This window comes from Strix aluco, chromosome 8, assembly GCF_031877795.1.
Source record: "Strix aluco isolate bStrAlu1 chromosome 8, bStrAlu1.hap1, whole genome shotgun sequence".
NCBI lineage: Eukaryota > Metazoa > Chordata > Aves > Strigiformes > Strigidae > Strix > Strix aluco.
Genome location: NC_133938.1, coordinates 32,870,861 through 32,897,476, shown reverse-complemented (window position 1 = coordinate 32,897,476; position 26,616 = coordinate 32,870,861). Strand labels below are relative to the sequence as shown.

Genomic DNA, 26,616 nt, shown 5'->3' with positions numbered 1-26,616 from the left:
TGCATAAGAACTTGCAAACTTATGTTTTAAAGGGCCCAGATTCCCAGTTATTCTGAAACAGTCCTTCTAGTCCTATAAGACAGCAGAAGTACGAGAGTAGGTTTTAAGGACTTAACAGAAAGGGTCCTTAGAGGATAACCCATTTTGCCGTTGCCGTTTGACAGAGTTAATCCAAACATCTGAAGAAAAATATGCTTAGCTAAACTGACAGTGGGGTAAGAATCCACTTCCAAACATGCTGAACAACACCTCGATCCCTCGGTGGTCACAGTGAATCACAACAGGAGCATTCACAGAGGAACCACCACTGCTTGGTACAAGAATGGCTGTCCATCTTCTTCTGAAATTTTTTTGGTGCATCAATGGCCTCTGTGCTTTCTCCTGTATTCTCCCAAGCAATTTCACACCCTGCCTGTACTTCTTTTTTATTGGGATCAGCACTACCGAAGCTGTAAATTTGAGTAGATACCTTCTTTCCGACTCTTGGCTATGCCCGAATTCACCACTTAATCCTACCTGGCCTCTCTCAGCTCTCAGTCATACCCTAAACGCTCATTACTAGCGTTTGCAATTCAAAGTGAATGCAATTAACTATTGGAGATACTTCCCACTGCTTTACTGCAAGGATGGAATACAGGAGAAGAGCCTTAAGAACAATGCTTCCAACCCTTTGCTAAGCTGAAGTGTAAAGTTCAGCCTAATTTTACTAGATTTAATTCTATTGGTTTCAACATTTGCTCTTGCAGACCTGTAGATTGTCCGGCATTTCCAAATATTATAACGCTGGGCAACACATCATTTTACCAAGAAGATACAAAAAGAGCTTAAGAGGGATATTTAGAGAACTATGCTGATGCCTCCTCAGTGGAGATTGCCCAGGACAGAATCGAGACATGCTGCTGACAGGACGTACATTACATGCTATGATGGCTGCCCCTGTCCTGTTGCTAGTGATTTCACTCTCCACTGCTATCTGCTAGGTAAGATGACTAAAGTACACCTTAGCCAATAGACAAAAGACATTTTTTTTCCCCTGCTGGGAGAAATCTGCAAAGAAAGCTTCAGTTTTTGAATGACAATTACAGTTTTATATTCATTTTTCAAAACTTGCCATAAATTCTTAGAGCAAAATTTGTTGAGATGACTCAGTCTCATTGTCCTAGTATTGTATGAAATATAAAATATGTATCTGCAGAACATTAGGCATTTGCATTTAAATCCCACTAGAGAGATACATGCGGATTCTTATAACATAAATGCATAACAGTAATAAAGAGCAGGCAAATTTTCTGTACAAAATTGGATAAGTATATAACACTTTGTTATATTGCCAGATGTAAACCTCTGCCTATCTTTCAAAGCAAGAGCTCTGCATGAACAACAGGTCATTAAATACGGGTTAGGAGGAGTTAATGATACATCTGAGGTAAAGAACAGCATTGCTGCAGACTTCCACTGCTCTGTTCTCACCAGCTCCTGGACAAAGAGCCATTCACTACCCAGCCTTGTATGAATGCTTTGCATACAAAAAGAGACACGAGAAACAAAAGGATCCTGTAGCCCACAGAACTTTTCAGCCTTGCTTGGCGTTTGGGAAGTTATAAACTCCACTCAAAGGGACTGACTAAGCAAATGAGACCAGAATGTAATGGGTAGTACTGAACATTTAAATACTGAAAAATAGAGTAGAAAATGCACCCCTGCATCTCTGTTAAGAACGGAAGGGAAGAAGAGGGAGGAAAGTACCCTGAATAACTCGGAAATAATAAGGAAAGGTGCTTCTCTGCAAAAGCCCCAAACAAAGCCCTAAATAAGGCTTGTAAGCATTGAAACAAGCAACTTGGAAGCACAGACAGTCAGCAAGAACCATAAGGTGTTCTGAATTATACACACATAGAATCATGGAAATGAAATTGCTTCTGTAGTTACGTAGACAAACCACCTGGTATAGAGGAAAACAACAGAGGAAAGAATAGATGCTACAGCAACAACAGTGAGCCAGATGCCATATAAAGCTGCTGTCCCAGGACACGGGGCTCTGCTACCAAAGGACCCATTCCTTCAATGTCCCCTCTCTACCTTCATTTTCCTCTCCATTTACCCCCTATCAAGCCATTCTCCAGCAAAAGGCATGAACTGAAAATGTAAAACTAACTTGCTATTTACAGTCATTACCCAGCTCTAGCTCTCCCATCCAACAGTATCAATTCTCTTCTCTGTACTCTTCGAGATAGGGACCGGTTGCTACTTTATATGCAACTGTTCCGAGCACAGCACGGCCTCACTTTTAAGTGCCATTGCAAGGAATGTGATTACCAGGACAAAATAAAATATGCAAGAGAGGAAATTGGCCGCCTTCTGCTCTCATCTGGACAGATAAACATCTTTGGCTTCTATCACGCTTGTGAGCGGTTAAATCCACAGCGCACCCAGCGACACTGGGGATACCGAAGGATCTCCAAGGAGGCACCATGCTGTATCTCACACCCAGGGGCAGAAGGAGCTGGTCTCTTCTTCCTCTCTCCAGGAACTTCCATCAAGTGTTTTCACATCAAAATGCCAACAAGATTTTTTCTTTTAAATCTCACTGCCCACTTCTACCAAACAAAGAGAAAATATCAGAACATACAGTGTTAAAGACTTGGCAGGTTTTCAAAGCTGTCTGCTGCGTTTAGATGCCAAACTTCCATGAATACTAAAGGGATACGGATGTCCAGTTACTCTTAAATAGCTTTGAGAATACAAGTCATCCCCCTCACTTTTCAACATACCAGCTTATGCCCAAGATTTTGTTTAGTTTGACTTTTACTCTATGTTAAAAGAAAAACTTTATAGGCTGAATCCAGCCAAAAGAATGAATAGGGCTCCAGTCTCAATTTTAATAAAAAGCAAAAGCTTAATTTGAAGTCAGGGGGAGGGGGGGAAGAACAGATTTATTCACAATCTCCAAGAAGTGTTAAAAGTTACTCAGAGAGCAAACAGCACATCTCTGATTTTATTGAAGACAGAAGTTATCAAAGGTCCCAATTTAAAGTCCGTTCCAATAAGTAGCATAGCACTCAAAATCCGCTGAGTACCTTCCAACTGAACCACAGGGAACTACATCGGTCTTAAAATGTTCTGAATTGTACATTAACAATTTAAACCTTTTCACATGCCTGGTTCGATACTTTCTGTAAGTCCACTCACTAGATGATAGGGCAGAAACCACCTTTAGGCCTGTTCCTCTCTGCCCCGCTGGTTTGGGCATTGCTGTGACGACAATACCAGCCCGGGCTGTGGGAGTCAAAAACACCGCAAGGACTAGCGCCGTGAAACGTGCGATTCCTGCTGTGACATGACCACAGCCATGGGTGTTTGGCTTTGGCAGGACTTCCTCCTGCTTCCCAACGTCACGTGAAGAGGAGTAAAGGCGGCGTAAGCAACACCCGTGTCCCTTTAGTCCATCCTGCCACACCACGAGAGAGAAAACTACCAACTCCTCCACAGCCATGCAGGAAATGAAGATTAGAGTGTGCAGCCCAGAAAGGGCTCTTCGGAGCTACCGATGGCTGCAGGGCCTCACATGTTCACAGGGCAGATCACAGCTTATTTTAACAGACTAAGGTCCAAGCAAGGAAAAAGGTTTTGCCCAGAAGATTTCACAACACCTCACCACAATGTGGACTGACTTAACAAAAGCACGCATTATTCTGAATTATTCACACCTATATAAAGTTCTTTTTTTTCCCTGCCCTAACACTTCAGTTTCTCTTAAGTACAGCATCTGCTTTTTTATTTGCCTCTGTCACTCAGGGAAAAGCATCTCACCTTTTTTGGATGGAATAAATGTTTCATGTCTCAAATTTAGTTAATGCTTGCACTGCTTGGACAGGATACTCTGCAGACCACATCAACTGACCAACAGGTATCCCCCCACACTTAGACCACAATACACCCAGATTTCCAAGGACACTTTTCCAGAGTCCTGGACTCTCTTTGTCTAACCTGAATTTGTGTTTGCATACATCAGACAGTTCTGCAGCACTCACAGTGAGGGGTGTATCCAAAGCAAATCCAACATAAACTGAATACACTGGGGGCAACCCAGCTTCCACACATAGAAATCTTGAAGCAAGTTTGTCAATGTGTACTTTCCTACAAAAAAGCACGTCCTACAACTGGGAGATGGAGATGCTGTTTTCTCCTACTCTATGTCAAGGGGCTGCTCACCTGGAAAAAGATGAAAGGGCCTTTTTTGATCTGACCACATCACTGTTCTCCCTTGGACCAAACAAGAGCCAAACAAGAGCTCAGCACTGCCATTCACGATTGTTCCCTTACTCTACGATCCTGCTCTATCACCAGGAATAAGAAACAGGGTTCAAGCTCTTCACATGAAACTAAAATTGACAACCAATGCCAAAATCTTATTGCTTTTTTAAGAGTGCCCTTTTCATTACTTTTTTACTTCACTGGAAAACAAAATACAAGTACTTATAAAACACAGATTATGCACTGACACCTACTTTAGTCTCTGTACTGTTATTATTAACAAGTATCACTACCAAGAAAGTTGCAAAAATGCACTCTCTTTGCTACTTATTCTACACCAATGAAAACTAAGCTGGTTAAATTAAATTACTATCCATTTCTCTTATTACTATTCATTTCTTTTATTTTTCCTTATAACATCTGCTTTTCTTCACAAGTCCATACTCCACAGCTGCATGTAAATCACACTAACTTTTATAGCTTAAATTTCATCTACGTTTTGTCCCAAGCCATAAAATTCTAGATTATCCATGATATTTGAAAAGCCAAGAGAAACATCTATGGATTCTTAAGCACTACGCTCCCCAGATTTGTGAGAGGGGAAGGAAGTGGTGACCTCCTAGGATTTCCTGTGGATTCTATCATTTATTATAAAAGGCTGAGGATAATGTTGACAATGTGCCCTTCCTCTGAAGGAGACGTTATAACTTGCTCTGAGAGGTACACAAGCCAGTAAGATCATAATTGGGCTCAGAAAAGAAAGTTCTGTTCTACGGAGACTCTTCCCCTGTGCTTTCTTGCCCTCTTCTGACATTTTCACCTCTTTAAAGCAGCATCAGAGGAGAGGAGCAGGGCTGACGTCCTTAGAGTCATGTACGCTCCTGACTTGCTGCTGCTCTAAACAACCTGACTACCCAAATTTACCTGAGACACTGCTAGAAATATCATTTAGGCTATTTGTTTGAAGTAAAGCTGCAGTATCTGAAATGCCCTTATTCTCCCTTCCTACCCTCAAAGCCAACCACAGGAGGATGTCCCTCCCCAAAGCAGGTCTTCTCCCATGCCAACATGTCACCAAAACCCAATGGGACAGGAACTCATTCTCATCAAGACCACAAGAACACAGCAGTGCACAAGTCTGGCGCAAGATCATTCCCCTCAGTCAGCAGCAAACAATGCAGTGAATAACGAGCACATCATCTTTAGAAGAGGACACCTATTTTCGTGTTCACTCCTGCCTCAATGCTCAAATGAAATCCCTTATAAACTGGCTAGGTGCACACTTCAGAGCTGAGTTAGTCCTGTCTGCTCAATTTCTTTTCCAATCAAGGCTGGTTTTCTCTCCTCTGATACACTCCTGAGAAAATGTAAGACAGACTCATAAGTCAGACTTGCACTTTTGTGCTGCAATCCAATTGTAATATTACAGATGTAATTCCCAGATATGAAAATATTAAGAACTTAATTGCAGAGTTAGCTGAGCTAAATTGCACTAGCTGTACAATTTACAGAAACCTTTACTGCATGGAGCTGCATTTTCACAGGATCCCAAAGAGTTTAGGTGTCTCATGACCAATGATTCTCAGAGAATGAGTAATTACTTTCTTCAGGCTGTTTTTTTTAATCCTGTCATTAATACCTACATTAAAGAAGACAATACAGAAGTAGAAACTAAAGCCCATGATGAACTTCATAAAGGTGTTGAGTTCTTCCCCCTCTCAAATTCCTGATCTTTGAGAATCTGATTTTATAACTTCAATGTTTCACTAATTTTATACATTTCTATTTCTAGGTTGCTAGGATTCTTTTCACCAGGGGAAAACAGGGGAAGAAAACACATCCATTTATCTAGAGGACTCTACAAACTTCAGTGCAAAAGCAAGATTCCCAAAAGACTTTTTCATCATCCTTATTAACAGTGCAGCCGAACAGAGTTTGAACATTTTCATGGCTAGTGAGGAAACACCACAAAACAATCAAAACCGTAACAAGGCTAACTGACCGTAAGATGGACTGCTGTTTCAATGGATTACCCCTTTGGCCCCAACCCCAAGTTTAAAATGCTTCAGTCCTCAATTACAGAGAGATTTAATTATTTCAGTAGTCACCGAAGGGCTGAATTGACAATTCTGGAGAGCTATGTCCCCTGTTAAGTGGCACGAGCAGGGGGAAGATATTCCAGTCTATATAGTACTGTTGGATTGATATATGCATTGCTATTATTTCCCATTTAAGTTGGTTTTACTGACAGTATGTTCTTTTTAATGTCAGATCCTTTCTTACTTCACCCACTCTTTAAGTCATTTTTAATGTGAAGAGCAGTTAAACAAAGATAATAAATTAGTAATATATTTTCTGATTAAAGATTGAAATTCACCAGAAATGGCCTTTTTAAATAATGTTGCCCAAACAATACATTTCCAGGGTTGATACTCCTAGATTTGAGAAAACTCAAGGGACATTGAGCAGGGACACTGCAGCTGAACATGCCTTCCCTTGCCTCAGCTCATCCAGACCTCCAGCAGTACCTGCAGCTCACCTTCTTGAGCACAACCACCTGGAGCTCCCACTGAATCCAGCCAGGTAAGGAGACCAAGATCCACACACTTGCACATGAAATCATCTCCTGTCCCACACAAAGGTTATACACACAAAGTCCTCTGCGCAGAAGCACGCAGGAGGACGAAAGAGCCCCACAGCTACAAGACCCCTTTCCTCATCCTGCCCAGGGGCTTTGCACTGACCAAAGAGCCAGCCCAACACCAAGGACCCAAGGCAACCTCCCAGCACCAAGAACTTTTCTCCAAAAACATCACTTTGGTGATCACCCAGCTTAACAGATTTCATAGGAGCTTTTAAACTTGTTTGTCAGATACACGGGATCTTTTATAACTATACAAATTAAATAAGCACAATATACGAATTGCTCTTTGCACGATGGCCTTCTGCCTCTTGACGACAGCAAAAAACAACCAGTAATGGACATGTAAAAATATGAACGTGTGACAACCCAGGTCAAATTCCAAAACTGTCACTGTGAGTTAAAGCCTGTCTCTCTTTGCCTTAGTACACTCCTCTTAAGTATCTGCATCATAGCCTATTCATCTCACTGGTTTTCTTTATCATCTGTTGACAGTAGAGTGTCTTCAGGGTGGGGGCTGTTGCAACAATTCTAGGCATGTTTGTACAGTGATTTATAAAATGGTCACAGTCTCAGGTGGGACATTTATTTGCATTAGTGAAGTACCTCAGTAAAAAAGAAGAATGGAAACTACTGTTGAACTGGGTGGGGAATGCACATAAAGATGTTTTCTGGGCATTTAAACAGGATATATGAATGTACTTTAAGACAAAATAAGCTGTCTTAAGACAACTTGAGAGCCTTTCATTGAAAAACGAGGTGTGTATCTTCGGGTTTAGAGCCACGTTTGACTGATTCACATTATTTGAGCTACTCGGAAGTTCTCATTGATTACAGAAAGAAAATTTCCCCAGGTACATGTCAGTGTACATAAGAACCCCAAAAGAGCAGTCTGACAACCCACCAACAAAGAGCAACAAAAACTGCACTGTTAGGGGAATGGTATTTAAAATAGCCATTTCGGGCAAAGCATCCTTGCAAAGGCTACTATTTATTTATTCCACCTTTTTCCTGTTAAAAATATATCTTTTATAAAAGTAAGTAAAATAAACCATACATGAAATACTACTGGCTAAAAGTGGCAATGTATATGCATGCAACTATTTGCTCCGCTGATAAATTTGTGGCTCTTTGGCAATTTACGTGCTTAGGGAGCAAGACATTCTCATGACACACTGTCAGTTCCTCTTCAAAGTTACTAGAATCCACACAAACTTGGTGTCCTTTAGTATTTTATTTTCCAAGCTATGTATGTCCGAAACATAGAATCCAAAACTTAGGGTATAGAATTACCCATTCAAAAGAATGAATTCCTCAACACTTTTACCTTCTTGTATACGTGCACTGTCAATTTTTATTGCTCCTCATGTTCTATGTCAGAATTAGTACAGACTGAGAGGTAAAGCTCACAGTAGTAAATCAAACTGTACAGTCTGCTCCCCAGGGTGGCTGCTCTTTCCTTGTCTGACTTCTTACCTGGCTGTGAAGTTACTGCACTCGAGCAACCACAGCTATTATTACAATCACAGCAGGACTGGCAGTTAGGCATTTCAACATCATTATTAATTGAGCCACATAACAACATCCCTACAAAGCAAGCAGTATTATACTCCTTTCCAGATACAAAAGAAAAGCACAGATAGCTTATCCATGCCTTGTTCCTTATCTACCTGGTGGGAGAGCCAAAATTAAAAGCTAGGAGGAGTTCTTATGCTACTCCTCTGTTCTAATTACTATATGCCAGAATAACTGTTTCTGTACATCACTTGATTTTGAAAATGCAATAAATACAGTCCTCCCAAAATAAGATCATCTCCGACCCAGTCATGTCTCAATTAGAGTTTAGGGTGAGAAAACTAATGTTGTGGGTTCTAAGCATTTACACAGGCATAGCAGATGTGATTTAACAGTCTTACCATAAGCTATTCTTGTAACATTATCCAGTTCTTGTGCTGTCTGCAAAAACTTATGACTGCATGCTCATGTGAAGTACTAGAAGGGGATAGTGAATTCTTTCTGATCTTTGTACAACCCCTGTCTCAAATCAGCAGCCCCCAAACAGGACAGTTAGGTCTGAAAATATCAGTATCCCAAAAAACATAGTAATCTATTCTAGGTATGACTTCGCAGCCCATGCATTCTTTTTTTTGTGGGGGGTGGGTGGAGGGAAGCTATATTAATTTTCTTGTGTTGGTCCTAGTTTGGCTCCCTAGCAGTCAGACTGGCACACTTTTACTGCCTGATGACTATGCTTTAATGACAGCTGGGATGTGGGCAGCATGCATTTACACATTTTATGTTTATGCTGAAATTCTGAATTTTGCAGTACTCTTGACATCTGTCCATTGGGTTATTAAGTCCATGTCCACTAAAAGTAATGGAAGAAATTGCTGACCACATATCACGTAAATGATGGCTCAGTTTCCATTACATACTGGCTCTTACCTCTCAAGAAGTTCCAGTACCTCCTTAGTCGAAGTAAAGGCACGGTATGTTGAAAGAAATATACTGATGTAGGTGAAGTCGTTGTCCCCAAAAGCTGTTAGAAGGGTCTCCACAAGTTTTTCCAAAGTTCCAGCTTTTATTGTTCTTATCTTGTGTGTTTCATACTGGCTGACAGTATGTTCAGGAGGTAACTCGTCCCCTTCAGCCTACAAAGTTGAAACAAAAACAAATCACAAAAATCAGACAGAAGCCAGATCCCTGACACAGCTTTCACAATGAAACACAGATTAAATTCCATCTTTTCACATGAATACTCCACCTTTACTTACTAAATGATTTTGTCAATTTTGGCTATCTGAACACCAAATGCTGTACCAAATAACAGAGGTTTTCAGTAAGTTTATCTTTCAGATACTTCTCTGACACGCTCCACAAAATATTTTATAGTCCGACTGCTATTAAGTTATCTTATGATCCCATCATATATTAGTATCTAAAAGAAAATCCATTATCCCACAAATAATAATATTACTGGAAGGAACAACAGTGCTAACTCAGTGCCCCATTAACTTCTGAATAAACATGAAAACTGACCACAACTTTAGCATCAGCACTTGTGATTCCCTTTCCGAAAATACCAACTTTGGGTTGCCACACAGAACCCAAGGTCATGAACACGTTTGGATGTGAATCATTTCATGATACTTTTGCAAGGACGATGTCAACATCATCTTGCAAACTTGCCATTCTAACATTTCAATTTTCTCTTACGGTTTTCGTTTGGCACAATATTTGTCAACAAATGTAGGGTTTGGTGTTGGGGGGGTGTCTGTTTTTTAAACAGCATTTGGTTTTAATGCTTACAGACTGGTTTAAGTCTGAAATAACTAGAAACATTCCCTTAAATTCTGCCATTATTTAGAGGAGGGTTCACAAAATTATTTTTGTGACTACTTTAAATACTTATTTGTTAAGTATGTGTGATAAAAACTTTAGAATGGGATTATAAATAAAAAACATCAACAAGAGCAATCAAACAGAAGGTTTAACCCACACGAGTTCACCCCACGGCTGCAGAAACACACAGGCTGACGCAGGGAACACGAGCTCGGGTGCACGCTGTAAGACAATCTCTGGAAGCACCGTGGGTTTACATCTGTTCAAACAGACTGGTAACTTGGGCTTGTGTCATGAACCCATTAATGCCTTTTATAAACAGAGAAGGCAATGCACAGTACTGCTGCACCAAACCCCACTGTTACCCCAAATGCAACCCCACAGGGAATGAGTGAAATTACACCAGAAGAACTTGCAAAATTTTGTTCCATGGATCTTACGGCTGTTTTAAAGGTGTATTATTTGTTATATACCTGACTTAAAGGTATATATAGAATTATATATGACATCACCATTACAGAAACACTATAAGAATACTGTTACTAGTGCTATATATCTCCTCCATTCAAATTTTCCCTAAGCAAAACTTGCTCAGGAGAAAAAAAAATACTAAATTTTCTTGCTGACTTTTCATCTTACAATTAAAATATGCTTTTGAAAATAACTAGTTATACAATACAACCACTTTCAAACAGGGAAGAACGTCTGCACCACTGTATTTAACTATTCATTTTCTATCCAGCAGACTGTCCAACCCATGGTGTATTGATTTATGGCCATATTCTACTCAGTGTGTGTAAAAACGTCTCATTCACTAATGTGAATGTGTACCAAACAAGGGCAGAATCTGCTTCCAAGTCTGATACATGCACAAATTTTTCTGCTAATTGCAACACTGCAACTTCCCCAAGATTATCATTTTGGGAGAATGTTTAAAAAAAAAAAAAAAAACACCACACCAAAAACCAAAGCAAAACAAAAAAACACTACCAAACACTGAAAATCTAAAACTGAGTTTGTCAGCAAAACATTAAACTGCTAGAAATCATTTTAAGAGACTTTTAGGGATTGTCTGTGTTTGTATTATTTTAGCAATGCTGCCTGTAAGTTTAAAAGGAAAAAGGACTTGGCAGACCCGCTCAATAACAGACTTTCAGAATAAGACATTGTGGGCTGAGTTAGCATGCTAACAGGAAACTGCTCAGTCTGGATTTAATCAAGAGGCCATCTCTTCACTGACATAACCAGGCTACCCAAAGGCAAAGAGTTTTCATTTTTGCTTTGTCTGCTCAGAGGAATACTGTATCTACTGCTATTAAAAGATGTTCCTAAAGCTGTTCACAAGTTCTGACAGCAGCACGTGGTGATCACTGTTACGTGGTACCAATTAAAGCCACCAGAACTTTTGCACTGTTTTGTGCATCAAAAAGACAAAAAGGGCTCTCCGGCTCCTTCTGTTCATCTCCTCCAACATCTAGGGGCCTCAGTAAGATTTCCTTGGTCCTCTACAAGGCTAAAAGTAAACAAATACGGCATTTTATAGTCTGACTTATTTTATGGTTTTTCAACAGTCTTACTTTGATTTTTTCAGGCAATGGATTATGGCCTTGACAATCTGCAAATGTAACTGATGAGCACATAGTTTCCTACCAGGTAGACAGCATCTTTCAAAAGCAAATGTAGAAAGATTGAACTGAGGTATATTCTTGCAAGTCCTTATTTTTTGAGGTTGTGCGGGTACTGATCTAGTGTAATTCTAACATCTTTACTAATCCTCTGCAATGCTGTACCTTCAGAGGGGCCCACTCTCTTTTAAGGTGATCGTCTTACTGCTATACAGCACAAAACATTACCCGCATATGCAGTTCTCGTTGAAACAATCCATGCAGACTAAAAACATTCAGGCTAAAAAGTTCCTTCAAACACAAACCGACTGCAAAACCGGCTGCAGATGCCCTGGTGATGAAGGAGCTGTAATTCGGTTCCAAGCTGGTTACAATTAAGGTCCTGACCTTGCCCCACGCAGGCTGGCTCCTGAACCCACACACAATCTCACTGACTCACCAAGGCATTGTGAAAGTGCAAGATAGCCACGCGCACAATTGCAGGATGAGGAAAAGATACGAGTATCGGCATAATATCCAACAGACCTCTTCTCTCTGCTACAGCCACCGATACAGCGCTTGAGTAAGCCGGTCCTCAGTTACAAGCACCTCGTTACCAGCACAGCTTGTTACTGGGTGTGTAAAAGCAACACTCCTTTATGAATCTGCTGAGACACCATGTGCAACCTTTGATACCACAATCTCCATTTCCTATCAGTCCTTCTCTGCAAGAACTGGCCATGACCTCTTGCCATTTTGCCTACCAGTGACAGGAAAATAAAGCAAAACCTCCACATGCCCCAAAGTTGCCAGGTATTTCACTCAGTTTGACAGCTAAAATACAGATCTAGATCCCACAGACTCATGGGCCAAAGGTACAAATGCTACCTGTTAACCTTCAATGGGATTATCAATCAATTATAAACTCCACCATCTCCTAAATTAATGATACACCCTAGCAAGAGGGAGTAGACGCTCAAGGTAAAAAAATAATTCAAATTCTGAACAGTACGAAAACAGGCTGTTACATAAATAACGACATACAGAATTGTAGTCATTATTTCAGAAATAGCACTGGAAGCAATCGCTTTTACCCAAAAAAACACTGGTCTGCAGTTTTTTTCCAGTGCAAATATTATCTGTTGAGATTCTGAAAGCGAGAATTGTGGAATGAAATCAGTATAATTGTTTTTCATTAGGAAAAAAATACCGAAAGAAAACAACTGGGATGAACAATAAGTAAATGAGATATCAAATATTCTTCAGGCTTAGTCATTTAAAACATCACCACTTCACTGAAGACTTGCTTTATTTAGAAATTCTGCAAAATTATTTTCAAGAGCACCTAGCTAGTGTCTCAGACTCCAGTTTTACTGATTCTGATGGATTTTTAAATGCTTTTGACTTTTCTTGAAACCTACAGCTTTCCCAGATGGGGAGTTTTCCACTCTACCTATTTTTATTAACTTACTGGACAGACACTTTATGCTGGAATAAAACTGCCTGAAGTGTCTAAAGTGCAGTAACTTCTAAGTTAACTAAAAATAGGGCACTCTAATCAAGAGTGTTTCATTTCACTGTTTGCCTGAATCAGCTTAAACCTTCTGAACACAGGAGTAAGATGCTTTTGCCCTTATTTTGTGGATATTGCTTTCTTACACACAGGCTCTCCAGCATAAGCCTTTAATATCTACACTCATCTTTGACCGGGGCGGGGGGGGGAATAATCATCAAATCATGAAAAGATTAAGCTTCAAAAACTCCAGAAATACAAGCATCCATAACACCAGCCTGAGAGAAGAAAAAGCTAAGGTATCCTTCATTAAACATGCGGTCATACATCACTTAAAGTAGCAAGACTGTTGAAACAGAGAAGTTTGAAGAACAACTGGATTCTTTGGCAAAAACACCAAACTTAATGTCTTCAAGACGCTACGTAAGTCTCCTACTCTCTTTGTAAATAACTGCAAAGATATTAACTTATTTGACATAGTGTTTCCTTCCAACAAAGATCTTAACGAACTTTATAATTGAGCCTGCTCCCCTTAAAAGAAAGCAAGATTGCCTCCTGTGTATAGACAGATAAAATCCACAGCAGCTGACAATCATGCTGAACTGACTCAAACTTGCACACATTGTGCTGACTCCCCCTGTCCACAGCACATGACCATTAAAAGCAAAAAAAAAAAAAAAAAAACACACCACACAAAAAAATTGAAAAAGTGGTAATTTTGCACTAACAATACCACATTAACAGTGCACATTAGAAAAAGCAGTGAGAGGACTGAGCTTATCAAATTAGTCACAACTATTTCAAGTGTCATTCGGGTGTACACACCCGTGCTTCCACTTGCAATGGGTTCTGCAATGCTGGCAGTAGTTAAGAGCCTTGCATCCCACCACTCTCCTCTCTGTCCTTGTCCTCCACTCTGCAGAACTGTCAGCCTGGAAAACAGCTTGCATAAGACTCTGGATTGGAAGCAGAATTTCCAGTCTAGGAAACCGTGGCTTGAAATGCAGGATTTGGGTGATCAGAGGTAGGATCTCTTGCAGCCTGCAGACTTCAGGCAGCGCAGAGCTTGCCTTTGCAAGAGCGTCTGTTTGTATCGTACAGTGCACTTGGAAATAAAAAGACGATGGAGCTCTCTGCAGAGCTCCTCCACCTCGCTAACTCCCATTTCCTCATGTTGGATGCTGCTGAAAATCACAATTCTGCATGTTGACTGCACCAAACTGAGAAGCCAAAATAACTTCACGAGCTCTTTCCTACGATCCAACAGCTAGGGGTATTCCTGGATTTCCAAAGCTCCACCCTTTTCCTTTGCTTTCTTAACACATAAATAACCTTTCTTGGCAGCAACCCAGAGTTTCCAGGACCAATTAATTCCATGATCATTATACAAAAAAGCATTCTTGTTTTCTCGTATCCTTAGAGCTCACAGCCTGGCTGGTATCTGTCTGAAGAGCTGGCAAACAGTAACAAAAGATGTGGGTCAGATTTAGAGGTTAAAAAAAAAAAAAAAAAAAAAAGAAAAAAAGCTTCTTACACAAATGCTGTTGCTCAGTTAGAACCCTTTCACACAGGCACCTTGCAGCTACTTAAAGCCACTCTGGGAAAAATAAGAAACAACATGCATACCATGGCGCTGAGCTCTGCATTCTCACACCTTCTGAAGTTATGCAAATTTAGACTCATTTGGATATCAGTGAACTATGTGGGACTAGGTCTAAATGAATCAAAGCAAAAGTAAAGCGGCCTAATTTACACATTACCTCTCACTGCATGCATCTAAACTCCTTTAGGTTTAAGCTAGTGCATTAAGAAATTGAATTTTCAAAGAGGTCTACGTTAAAACGGCATTGTCCAACTCCTACAAATAGTGGAACTTGTTCAGCCATGGGAACTTATGAATTCCTCCTCCGAATTTGGCCCACCTCTTAGAAGCATCTGTGCAGCAAAGGAATGTAGCCATATTATTCAGCAAGAATCAAGTCCTCCAAGAGGTTTACTAGGCAGCATACAAGCTTTTTAAAGAGACCAAAAATTGCCCCAAAAGCTTAGCCCCAAACCTCCATTTCTAGCTGTCTTGTGTGATTTATGCACTTCCATTCTCATTGCTTCTACCTACAAAAAGTTCCTTCTCATCCTCACTCTCACCTCTCTTGCTAGGAGGACTTTTAACAAAATCAATACAAGCCCTCCCACCCTCTTCTCTTGTCTTACTGTCTTCAGAGTTAACTGAACCTGAAATATCAGGATTACTTAAGGATTACTTAAACCCTTTTCATTTTTGCTTGTTGTGTTTCACAGTTCTACAGTTCACCACGGTCTTGTTCTCTCTTAAGCGTGCCAGGGACATATTTTCATAATACGTCAGTACGTATAAATATTCCTTGTGGTGATTTTGATCAAACTCTGAAGCTTAGCAAGTTCCTAATTTAACATAGAAAAGCAAGAAAAAGAAACCAGTAAGTCAGGTAAGACTCTTATGTGCATCTTACATTGTTTGAGGAATAGCTGTCATCAAATGACATTTACTAGAAACACTCTTTAACCCAGCAAACAAATGTCCCATATTAAATATCTTTCCAAAGCCCTTCGTTTTAGAGAATTACTTCTGTAAAACTCAGCATCCTCCTCTCTTCAGTGCATATGAACACCAAAATGTCCAATCACCAAACTGAGCAGTAAATAAATACTCAAAATAATAAACAGCTAAGTGAGTAGGGCACCAGAACGAAGGCAAGGAAATAGATTTTACTGCCCAGATCAGTAAAATCAGCCCATTTTCTAAAACATTTTGATTTCTGGAGACAAAGGAAGCGTTACATAGTGTCTCCATGAGGGAAGAGCTCTACATAGTCTTTGGACTTGCATAAAACAGGCAGTGATTAACTGTCAAGACTAATAAAAACGTTTACAGGTATGGGTTATAAAGAGTCCCTAAGAAAGGGAAACAGGAGCTGGGGCAGTCCCCCTGTGCCCCAGAAACAGTAAATAATAATTACTGTTTCTGCTAACAACCCTTATCTTAACTTCTCTTCCTACCTCCCCATACTCTCACTGCTTCCAGTCTGGCCTGGAAATTTGCAGGTGCCAAAGCCTGCTTAGAGTTTCCAGGCTGGGTTACTTAGTAGGAACCGTAAGGAGAAAGGAAGGGGAGTTGAGCCGGGAAAAATAGTACAAAAAGGTGGCAGACAACTCAAAAACTTCACTTGACTGAAACAGCTTTCAGTAATCCTGACTATAGATTACAACGACTGGTATACTGCACCTTCCATAGGAGGAATACTTAGAGGTTCAAGCTCACAGTAGAGGAAATACTGTATTTACATACAGAATGCAAGCCTTAATTATGATTATCTGAAAACACAGCATAATCAAGCAGGATGTTTCTACTCTTCACCACTCCATAAGTTAACATCATCCATATCTATAAAACATTAGACAAATCAGATTATGCAGCCAAATATGCATTTGGCCACCACTAAGTTTAGCCAGAACTACTGGCCAACCTTTGCAAGAAGTGCAACTATTTGCTCTGCTTAGAGATTTTAACTGATTTCAAAAATTTGACCTGCACAAAGCAGAACATCTGTTAACTACAGATGGTTGGGAGTTTGGCTCTTCAGTTGACAGTTTTGCGGGAAGAAGAGTCCCACCTGGGAGGCCCTCAAAGGTGGCTCAAGAGAGTCTTAGAACTCTGAAAATTCACACCATGGTAACATTAGCCCTGGGTAGAGCCTTATGCAAGACCAATGTGTACGTCACTTTTCCCAGCTATGGAAGGGCAAGTTAACACCAACCTCCTCTGTAGAGTACTTCAGAGTCCGCAGACGGACAAGTACTCTATAAAACTAAGCAGTGTAATTTCTACACTAAAGATGTAAAAGACCACCAAACCAACCCAGTTTTGTTGCAACAAGCAGATGAGAGAAGCTAAAAATGGCAACTGAAAACATGACAAATTCATATATTCGGCTCAAAAGGCCAGATCCCAGCTCAGTTCTTTGTAAGGTCTACTGGGAACTTGAAAACAAACCATCTCTTACCAAAATGAAAACTTCTCCCCAGTTCCACCTCACACATTTTACCACCTTTGGAAGAGTCACCTGCTGGTGTCATGCAATACCAGTCAGTCTAGATCTTAATAGAGGGTTGAGACACCAGAGTGTTCACCAGAAGAGACCTTCACGTGGCTTTAGCTTTTGCATTGTTACCAGGTGATTGCAGAATACTGTCACGAGCCAACAACTAAGGGCACAGCAAGCAAGGAGTAGGACAAACCCAGGTATGAACAAACACTTTGAATAAGAATACTGTCAAAAATCATTGTGATATTTTTGTTAAATAACATGACATGCTGATATGCATTGTAAGTAGCCAGGTTGAATACAGATAATGGAATTCCCTTATCAGTGTGTAAATCTCCTACAGAAGAGCTAACTAGACTCTGAAAATGTTGCATAAATGGCTAAGGCCATGTCAACTTCCCAACTTTAAGAGCATTTCTAACAAACATGAATACGTACAGGTAAGAACCTTCCTCACCCTAATAAACTAGACATCTTAAGCTAAATTACTGACATAAAAGCACATATTAGCCCCTTTTTGTCCTTCCAGGACTCCTTTTGTATGCAAATAGTAAAGAACTTTATACAACAAGGCAGACTGTATAAGCTAGAAAAAGTCAGGTTACCTGATTCAGTGACATGTAAGAACACTGTGGCCTCTACACAGAATACTGTCTCCTATTGTAAACTAATCTAGATTTTGAAGGTCTACAAAATTGGACCCTTCTCCCCATGTCACCCACATCAATATCCTCCCAGATATAAAAAAATACAGCTGCTAAAGTCATCGTCCAAGCTCATAAATAACTTATAGTCTACCTTGAAATAGAAAACCTTGTCCTTCAAGTGTTTCTATGTGACCCTTTCCCAAGACTCATCTCCTGGTCTCATACACCTTAATGCTTATGCTACAGTTACCGCATAACTGCAATTTTAATGTTGCATCCCCTCCCATCTCCTTAATTCCTTATTTTATAGTTATATGACCCTGGATTATTCTGACACAAGGCTAGACATCACAGGACTATTTCCAGTACAACTGAATTTTGATGCCGCTTCGTACTGCTATTATATCAGCCCAGTGACATCACCACCACACAGAACTTGAAAATTCTCAATTATCCTCATATTTATAAGCTGTCTGGATGTTAAAGATGACAACTACTCTATGTCTATCCTAAGAAATATCAGAGGAAAGCTATTATACAAATTCTGTTTGTGAAACACTCATCAGTAAAGTCATCTGCCATGCTTCTTTCATGAAAAATGCTAAACCAAAAGATGCTGTCATTTTTTAATAAGTGCCAGGTATAGCAAAGAGAAGGGATGATTGATATTACCACTAACACAGTCAGACAGATTTAACATGCAAGAGTCATACCATTTTATGAAAATTATAGATCAACGTGAACAAATTGTATTTTGACCATTCAGAAACATAAAGACCATTTTTCACCAGTACCTGGGAAAAGTCACACTACTTTTCCCTTTCCGGGAATGTAATTTAATTTAATTGTGGAGCTCATCATCACTTTCTGCTCAGTCATTAGAAACAAAGAACATTCTGTATGAGACAGCAGGCAACACTGTTGAACTCAAAATGTATTTTAGAATGCCACAAGTAATAATTCTGTTGCATAACAGTAGCATGAATGCACATTATATAACCCAAACTGGTTTGATTCATCCTGATTGTATTGTTGGCTCTCCTTTCACACTGCAAAGCTTGCTCAAACAGCACACAGAAATTAAAATTATACTGACTCAGGAAACCAGTGTAAACTGCTACTGCACTCAGTGTAAACAACAAGGCAAGAGTGAGAGATTTTAATAGTGTGACTAGCTGGAAAACAAAACGGTAGGTGCGGGGAGATTAAATACATTCTGACAGAGGAGAAAATAATTAGCAGAAGACTAATTCAGATTTTAAAATAAACGGAACTTGAAACAGAAAGTATTTTTGTGAAAGAAAAAAATACCCAGGAAATGTTGTTACATGTTTCATAATAATTACTGTGAGCAATCTCTATTGCCAAGCTTTTTTAATCTTTTATTAAAAAAATAGGTTAGCAGTAAGTAACCATTTTTACGGCCACAGCATGAATACATACCTAACTGCATTATAAACTTCATTTCAATGGCTATGCTTTTTACTGCCCTTTGTTTTGAAACTAAGAGACCTCTCCAGGGTGGGGTCAGAGTAGAAAAAACAGTAATAATAAGCTAATGTTACCTAATATTAAGAGTTACCAGCTTGAACATCTATTTAAGAGCAGAAAGAGACCAAAAGTATTAGTGCAATCATTAGTTCAGGCCAAACTCATTTTTACTACATTATCTAGACATCACAGGGGACCCGATATGGAATCTCTTCGGATTCTTCTCTTGTGTACACACACACACATATATAAAGAGTGTCTATGTATGACTACATGTGTGTCTGTATGTACTGTACCTCTGATGGCAATATCCTTGTGCCGATTCTATAGGTATCTTCTCTACGACAAATTCTGCATTTTGTATGACAAACTGTATAAACAGATGGCATAAACATACCGCATACCTACACAACTTACTGCATTCTTGTAACTACAGCAGCTGGCCATTAACCCACCTCTTTTGACACAGCAGAAAGCAGCACGGGTTGCACGAGCTGGCACTGAACACGCTGCAGACATTTGTATTTCAGTTTAAGAATGCTATGTGGCAGCTGAACTTAAATCCTCAGACAATGGACACAAATCGAAACACACACAATTATGTGGAAGTGTTGAGTCACAATGCAAAATAAGTATAGCTTACAAGTAAGGGGGAAAGAAAGAGCAAAAAATGTCAGGCTGTAAGATAAAACAGAAGTCGTTCATGTTTACTGTCTGGTTTTGGTTCGGGAGTTTTTGGGGGTTTGGTTTTGTGTGTGCATGTGTGCATGTTTAATTACCCATCAGGAGTTAATAGCATAGCTCTGTTCTTCTCTGTCCTGTTCTAACTTTATAACCACCTGATGTTTTCCGAACAAAATGACTGTTTTTGCACAAAGAATGCAAGTCTCATGATTTAAGTAAGTGTGCAAGAGTTCATTCACATTTTGTATGCTACAGGGAGCCAGCAGACCGAAAGCACAGCCAGAATCAGTCTGAAGCACTCAATGGGAGGAATGCAAAAGCGTAAGATCTGACTTCCAAATGAAATACGTTATTGTTACTTATGAAACATTTCCAACAGCAGCACAATGGCTGCCATGTCAAAACATTAAGGCACCATCCCTGCCCTAGAGGGTTCCTACTCTAAAAATACAAAATGCACCGCAGGTAGAGCCAGAGATTACTACGAACCAAGCAAACAGACAAAAGGATGCGTAGGCATATCTTCATAATCGTTTACTTGTTGTATTTGCATGTAATATTTAAACTAGCTTCCAAATGCACCTCAGGAGCATTTAGTTAACTAATCTCTTTTGCACTGAAGACAACACTTAATCCTGAAGGGTGTACTGACTTGTCATTTGCATCCCAACACCAACAAAGCCTTGAAACGTTACCAACCTCATCTAGTAAATTCTATCCACATGAATACTATAAACAACTGAAGGACATTCTGCACTTGACTCAGAACAGAAACTCAATATGATTCAATGCATGCAAGATTTTATGCGGGGCATAAACTGTATATAGGAGGAAATAAAATCCTAGATAGCTCTGTAATATGCGATGGTCTATCTCTGATTTAGGATATATAGATACTCAGAAGTTTATTGATTTTTAAGAGTCAGAAGGAGCCACTGAGATCAGGAAGTCTAAGCTACCACATGAGATCTATCACAAGTCTTCAGTTTGAAGCCCAATAGCTGTGATAATTTGAACACATCTCAAAGCATTCATTCATTCATTCCATATTGTTCAATCATTCTGAGACCTTTCAACAGAAAATGACACTTTATAATAAAAACACGTTGTTTTACTTGCACAAAGAGTCCATGGACTCCCTAGAAAGGAAGAAACAGCTATTGACTGGGAGAAAGGTTGAGCCTTCATAAGGAGAAAGGCAACTGTTCAAAGCAGCTGAGGGAGTAGGAGAGGAAAAGAAAATAACCCTTCAAACTGCTTTCACAACACAAAGGTGGGAATAACTTAAGAGGAAAATAGAGGAAAGAAAAGAATATAATAACAGGATCACTCTGCAAAAGCATTTAAAATGCCTACACCTTAGTAGTGCCATTGTGGCCCAGTGGCAGCATCGCTGGCTGTAGCCCACAGGCCGTGTGCTGGAGACCCACGCAGCACTCGAAGCCACGGCAACCCACTCTGATACAGCAACCCACTCCTCCACGTGCTGCGTGGCACACTCCCGGGGTCCTGCTGGAAGGTTTTAAGAAGAAGGAGGTAAACTCCAGTGTCTCACCCAACACCCTTTCTCTTCACAGAAGGGATTAGAAGTGCCAGACCCCTGCATCTGTAAGCAGCAGAGTATATTGCTCTCCAAAATGTCAACAGTAAAGACTGGACAACAGAATCATAGGGCGTATCAGGAGGATCGTGCTCTGCTACGGAACTTTTCTTGCATGTCCAGCAGAGTAGAATAATTTTCACTCTCATAGCTTTGAATGTTACACATTCATATTAAAACACAAGAGTTTGCCTCTACACTCCTCAGATCACTAGATCTGAAAACGAATTGTGACTATATTACAGGTGAGAAAATTAAACCCTCAGAAGTTAAGTTGATCAGTTCAAGCCCCAGGGCGAGTCATTAACAAACGAATACTGGGCACAGCACTCCTGACTTGCAGTACCTCTCTAAATCCAGTATCACGATTATCCTCAAATTGGTATGACGGGGCCATTATACATAATAATTCACGCGCTCAATATCATACGCAGCAACCAGTTTATTCTCAGTGAAGACTTCACGTTATTTCTGAGCCATGGGAGACAAGTGGAGCAGCAGCAGGACCACCACCACAAATTTCAGTGGTGTTTGCAGTATGCAATAACTTCTGCACTGATGCAGGGCTGAGCTACAGAGATGACTGCAAAAAATTTGGACATAAATTGGTATTTGGACACAAATTGGTGGCGAAGAGGAACAAGTACATTCTCCACCAGACTCTAACCCAGTAACCTGACAGAACAGAAGGTTAATGAGTGCTACCATGCAAAATGGCAGAAAGCTTCACACCTAACGTGGAGGCTGCCAAAGTTTAATTTTGATTGCCAAAGCTGTTAAAGCACTCTGATGGGCAACAGATGGCTTATGCAACTAAATGTAGAGAAATGTAAGAGGCCAGCAAAAAAGTCTGTTGAAAGTACTACCCTCAAAGGTCACACTGTGGCACACAGATCAGAGAAAAGATCTGAAGGGTTAGAGTAGGCAGAACATTAAATCTTTCAGCACAACGCTTGGAAGCGGCAACAAAAAGCAAACAATTCTGCAAAGTATAAATAAAGGGTACCGAAGCAAGTCAAAGGACATTATTCTTCCACTGCATAAAAGGTCTGATGAGACCACATGTAGAGTACCATACTCTGTTCTAGCTGCCTTATTTTTAAAGCGGCTATTATGAAGTTGAATGGGGTAAAGCAAAGGGCAACCCACACAATTCCTACATTCGCAGAGTCTAAAACAGCAAGGACACAAACTTTTGGTTTACACACAAAAAAATCAGGATCTGAGCACCCAGAGTTCTCATTGACCAGGAGGAGGTTGCAGGACTGCTGGAAAACAGGCCCACAACAAACTCCCATACTATGTTGCAATATGGCCCTGACGTCTTCTGGACATTAAAGTTCTCATGATTCTTTTTATGAGTGCCTGTGTTCAATTTTATTCTGCCTCGTTAAGTATTTGCTGCAAACAAATTGAAACCAGAACTTTATAAACAGCAACACATAATAATTGTCATTTTAAACTAAACTAGAGGTTTTTTCCTCTGACAATGGCCAGATGCTATAGAGGAAGGTGAAGAAATAATACCCATAACATACAGAATAGCCAGTCTAAGGGGAAAGACTCTTCCCAAGTGCAGGAGGTATTTGTTTTATGCCTAAATCACAAAATGTTACCTGTCGTGTTTTAAATCTCGTACAGTATTCATGCATTTGTTCTCATTACTTATATAAATGTCTAGTCCTTTCTGAATCCTTCTAGACAGCTTGACTCAATTACTTCTTCCAGCAGTAAGTCCTTCAGGTTAATTACATGCAATGTAAAATTACACATTTCTTCCCCCCTCCTTGCTTTCAAACCCACCAAACACTCCCTGGAGTGTCCCTTCTCCACTCACTGTTTTAAATGCCTTTGCTATATCCTCCTATTCATTGCCAGGATCGAGCCCCAATCCTGTGAAGAGTTAACTTATTGTTAAAGCTGCACATCAACCCTAGTTGCACCAAGATGCAAATTTAACAGTCCTCACCTTTTCAGTGTCTCCAAATGCTGACAACCCTTTCCTAGTTCCCTTATCTTTGAGATGAGGGAACAAGAGTCAGGAACAAGTGAGATGCTACTGTAATCTCCTTTGCAGTATTTTTTAAGCTTCACTTCATTCCCCGCTTCAGCTTAATATGTGGGTTTCTTTTCGTAACTGCTGTTGCACAGTGGGCAAATGCTTGCAGAGAACTCTGGACTCTCAGAAGCCCAGGTCTTCTCCCCAAGTGGTTTTAATTAATTCACTTCTGGCCATAAATTGTTTCAATATGCTGTTGTGCATTGTTAAGCAGCTGCTCCTTGCAGCACACATCACATGTGGAGAAGACATCCATGTGATAACACTATGAAGCCACTCAATAAATATTACCACGCAACTTTGACAGCTAATCCACCTTCCTCTGAAATTTTTCTAGTGCTTCAACCTCTTCAGCAACCTCATGAAGTCACATTGTCCCAGAAACACTTTCTTCTCCTCTCTTTCCCACCTCCCCAGGTAAAGGGGAACTCTACCAAATCCCAGGCAACAGCACTGCTGCTGAGTTTTAAGCCCCACCCAAATCACACTTTTGGACTATGTTACAACGTATTTCACATTGACTGGTGAAAATTTGTGGCCAGGCTTTGAGAGTTATTTGGATGAAAGATGCTGTAAGAATCCAAGATCATTATCATTTCACTTGGATATGTTTTTATCTTCCTTACGATCCCTAAATTATTGGTGGCATGGTGCTGAACTGAACTACAGTGCAGCTGTACTCAGGCACTAGCATGAGTTCATTTGGGCCAAGACAGGGTGATTTCCATAAAATGTAAATGGATTTCTATGTCCAAAACACGGAATTCCTCACTATAGCTTTAAAATTTTATTAAAACAAAACACCAAACCCACATCCTCATACATCTCAATAAAATTCTTATTCCAGGAGGTGTAAAAACATAACACAGACTTTACAGTTTGGCCCTACATGCTAGCGTACCACCCATGAAGAACTACAGGTCACTTCTCAAGAGCTTGTATGGCCACTGAACATGAAAAGACAGCATTTTGGGGGTGAATCAAGGGCAAAAGAAGTTCTGGGAGACTGCAGGGGAAAACCACAACTGCCTGGAGACAACTACGGGTCAGCTGGTGAGCCCTTTAGGAATGAGGTCTAGATGTATATGTGTTGACTATGAGGAGATACAGAAAAGTATGCAGATAAAACGATCAAAATATCATCCCAGGGTTCAAAGAAAGGTCTATCAAACTAGTCCATATCCACTGGACAAATGCAGCTTTGCTGATGTCTGAGCAATCTGCTAAGAATATAACACTCTTCTGTTTTCTGATGTTTAAAAAGAAAAAAAAAAGAAAGGTTCTATGCATAAAGATATGTTTTACAATCTCTGATACTATCTTACTGGGGTGATAAACAACATGAAGACATCACACACATTTTGCCTCTGGTTTACAAGATACTACACACTGGCTACACAAAGCCAAGCAAGGACAGGATTCACACCGAGTTAGCATTTGTTTACCCCTTTCTCACAAGGTAACCCCATTTTCTGCAAGCAGCTAGGCCATCATCTGATCACTTTGTGCTCGTTTCTTCACACAGCTGTACCCCCTTACAGTGCTGGCTATAGGAAACCATCTATTTAGAAAATAGATTCCTACAGCAGTAGTAAAAGATGCAAGTTCAAAGCATGCATTTACACGCTGTCACTAAACATATTTTTAATTAGCTTTACCAAGGCTAAATTTAAATCCAAGCGTGACTAACATGCTCGCAATGCTTCAGCCTGTTTCTTCAATGAAAACATCAAAACCAGAACTGTAAAACTAATGGCTTCTCCAGGGCTATTCTCTTTACAGCATCTCAGTCCAGTTCATATGCAGCTTCTCCCAGGCTTTCCGATGACACATAGCCACATCCCCTGCCAACACTTCTTTAACCCAACAAGTGACCTAGATCTTCTAGCATTCAGAAAGAAAATACCAGTTTCTTTGCAGAGCAACCTGATTTTTTTTTTTGTTATTCCTTTCACTTCTTGAAAAAGTAAGCAAGATAACATTCAGTGATGTTAGCAGCAAGACAGTTAAGATGCTACAATTCAGGGGGAACTTCTACCATCCAAGAAGTATAGTTTAAAAAGACAGGCATCCTAGCTATCAGAGGAATTCCCAGTGGAGATCAATTATAGTACAGGATGTCATTATATGTCACAGGTAAACTGAAAGTATGCCAAAGGCAAGTTTTCGTACATAAGCAGGCTGGCTGTGAGAATTCCAAAATGCAGTCACGCACAACCAGTGCAAAACCAGAACACAGCACTCTCCAGCAACTTTTGCTCAAGAGGCCTCCCTTAGCTCTTGCTATTTCACTTAATATAATGATCAGTAGCAAGAGATGCCTCTGCACAGCCCTATAGGAAGGGAGGCTGCCTGTGTCTCTCTCCCTAGTTCCACGTGGCCTCACAGAAATACCCTACAGCCTTAACTTAATAACACTGCAAGATTAAAGCACTGCCACCCTGTCACGCTTTGACAGCTTGGAATGGGAGGTTTTAAACTCAACCGAGAGCATGACACTGTGTTACAAAGCCTGTTACTCTTCTAATTATGCATTTTGTATTTGGAACTGGGAAAGTAAAAGACAGTAATCTTTTAGGCTTCCATTTGAAAACTCATAATAAGGTCAGTTTTCATTTTTGAGTGTCTGTTCCACACACAGCCTCTATTATCCAGCCGATGACTGCATCGAAGAGTGCTACTTGGGATATCCCTGGAGC

At 40.1% G+C, this 26,616-nt stretch overlaps 1 protein-coding gene across 2 annotated transcripts in view; it reads right to left on the bottom strand.

The window, feature by feature from the left end:
- RGL1 (ral guanine nucleotide dissociation stimulator like 1) overlaps positions 1 to 26,616 on the bottom strand; it is a 77,020-nt gene that overhangs the window by 40,080 nt on the left and 10,324 nt on the right. For both annotated transcript variants that reach the window (XM_074833108.1, XM_074833109.1), the window contains exon 3: positions 9,341 to 9,546. In XM_074833108.1, coding sequence (XP_074689209.1) covers positions 9,341 to 9,546 — 206 coding nt within the window. The remainder of the gene's footprint in view (positions 1 to 9,340; positions 9,547 to 26,616) is intronic.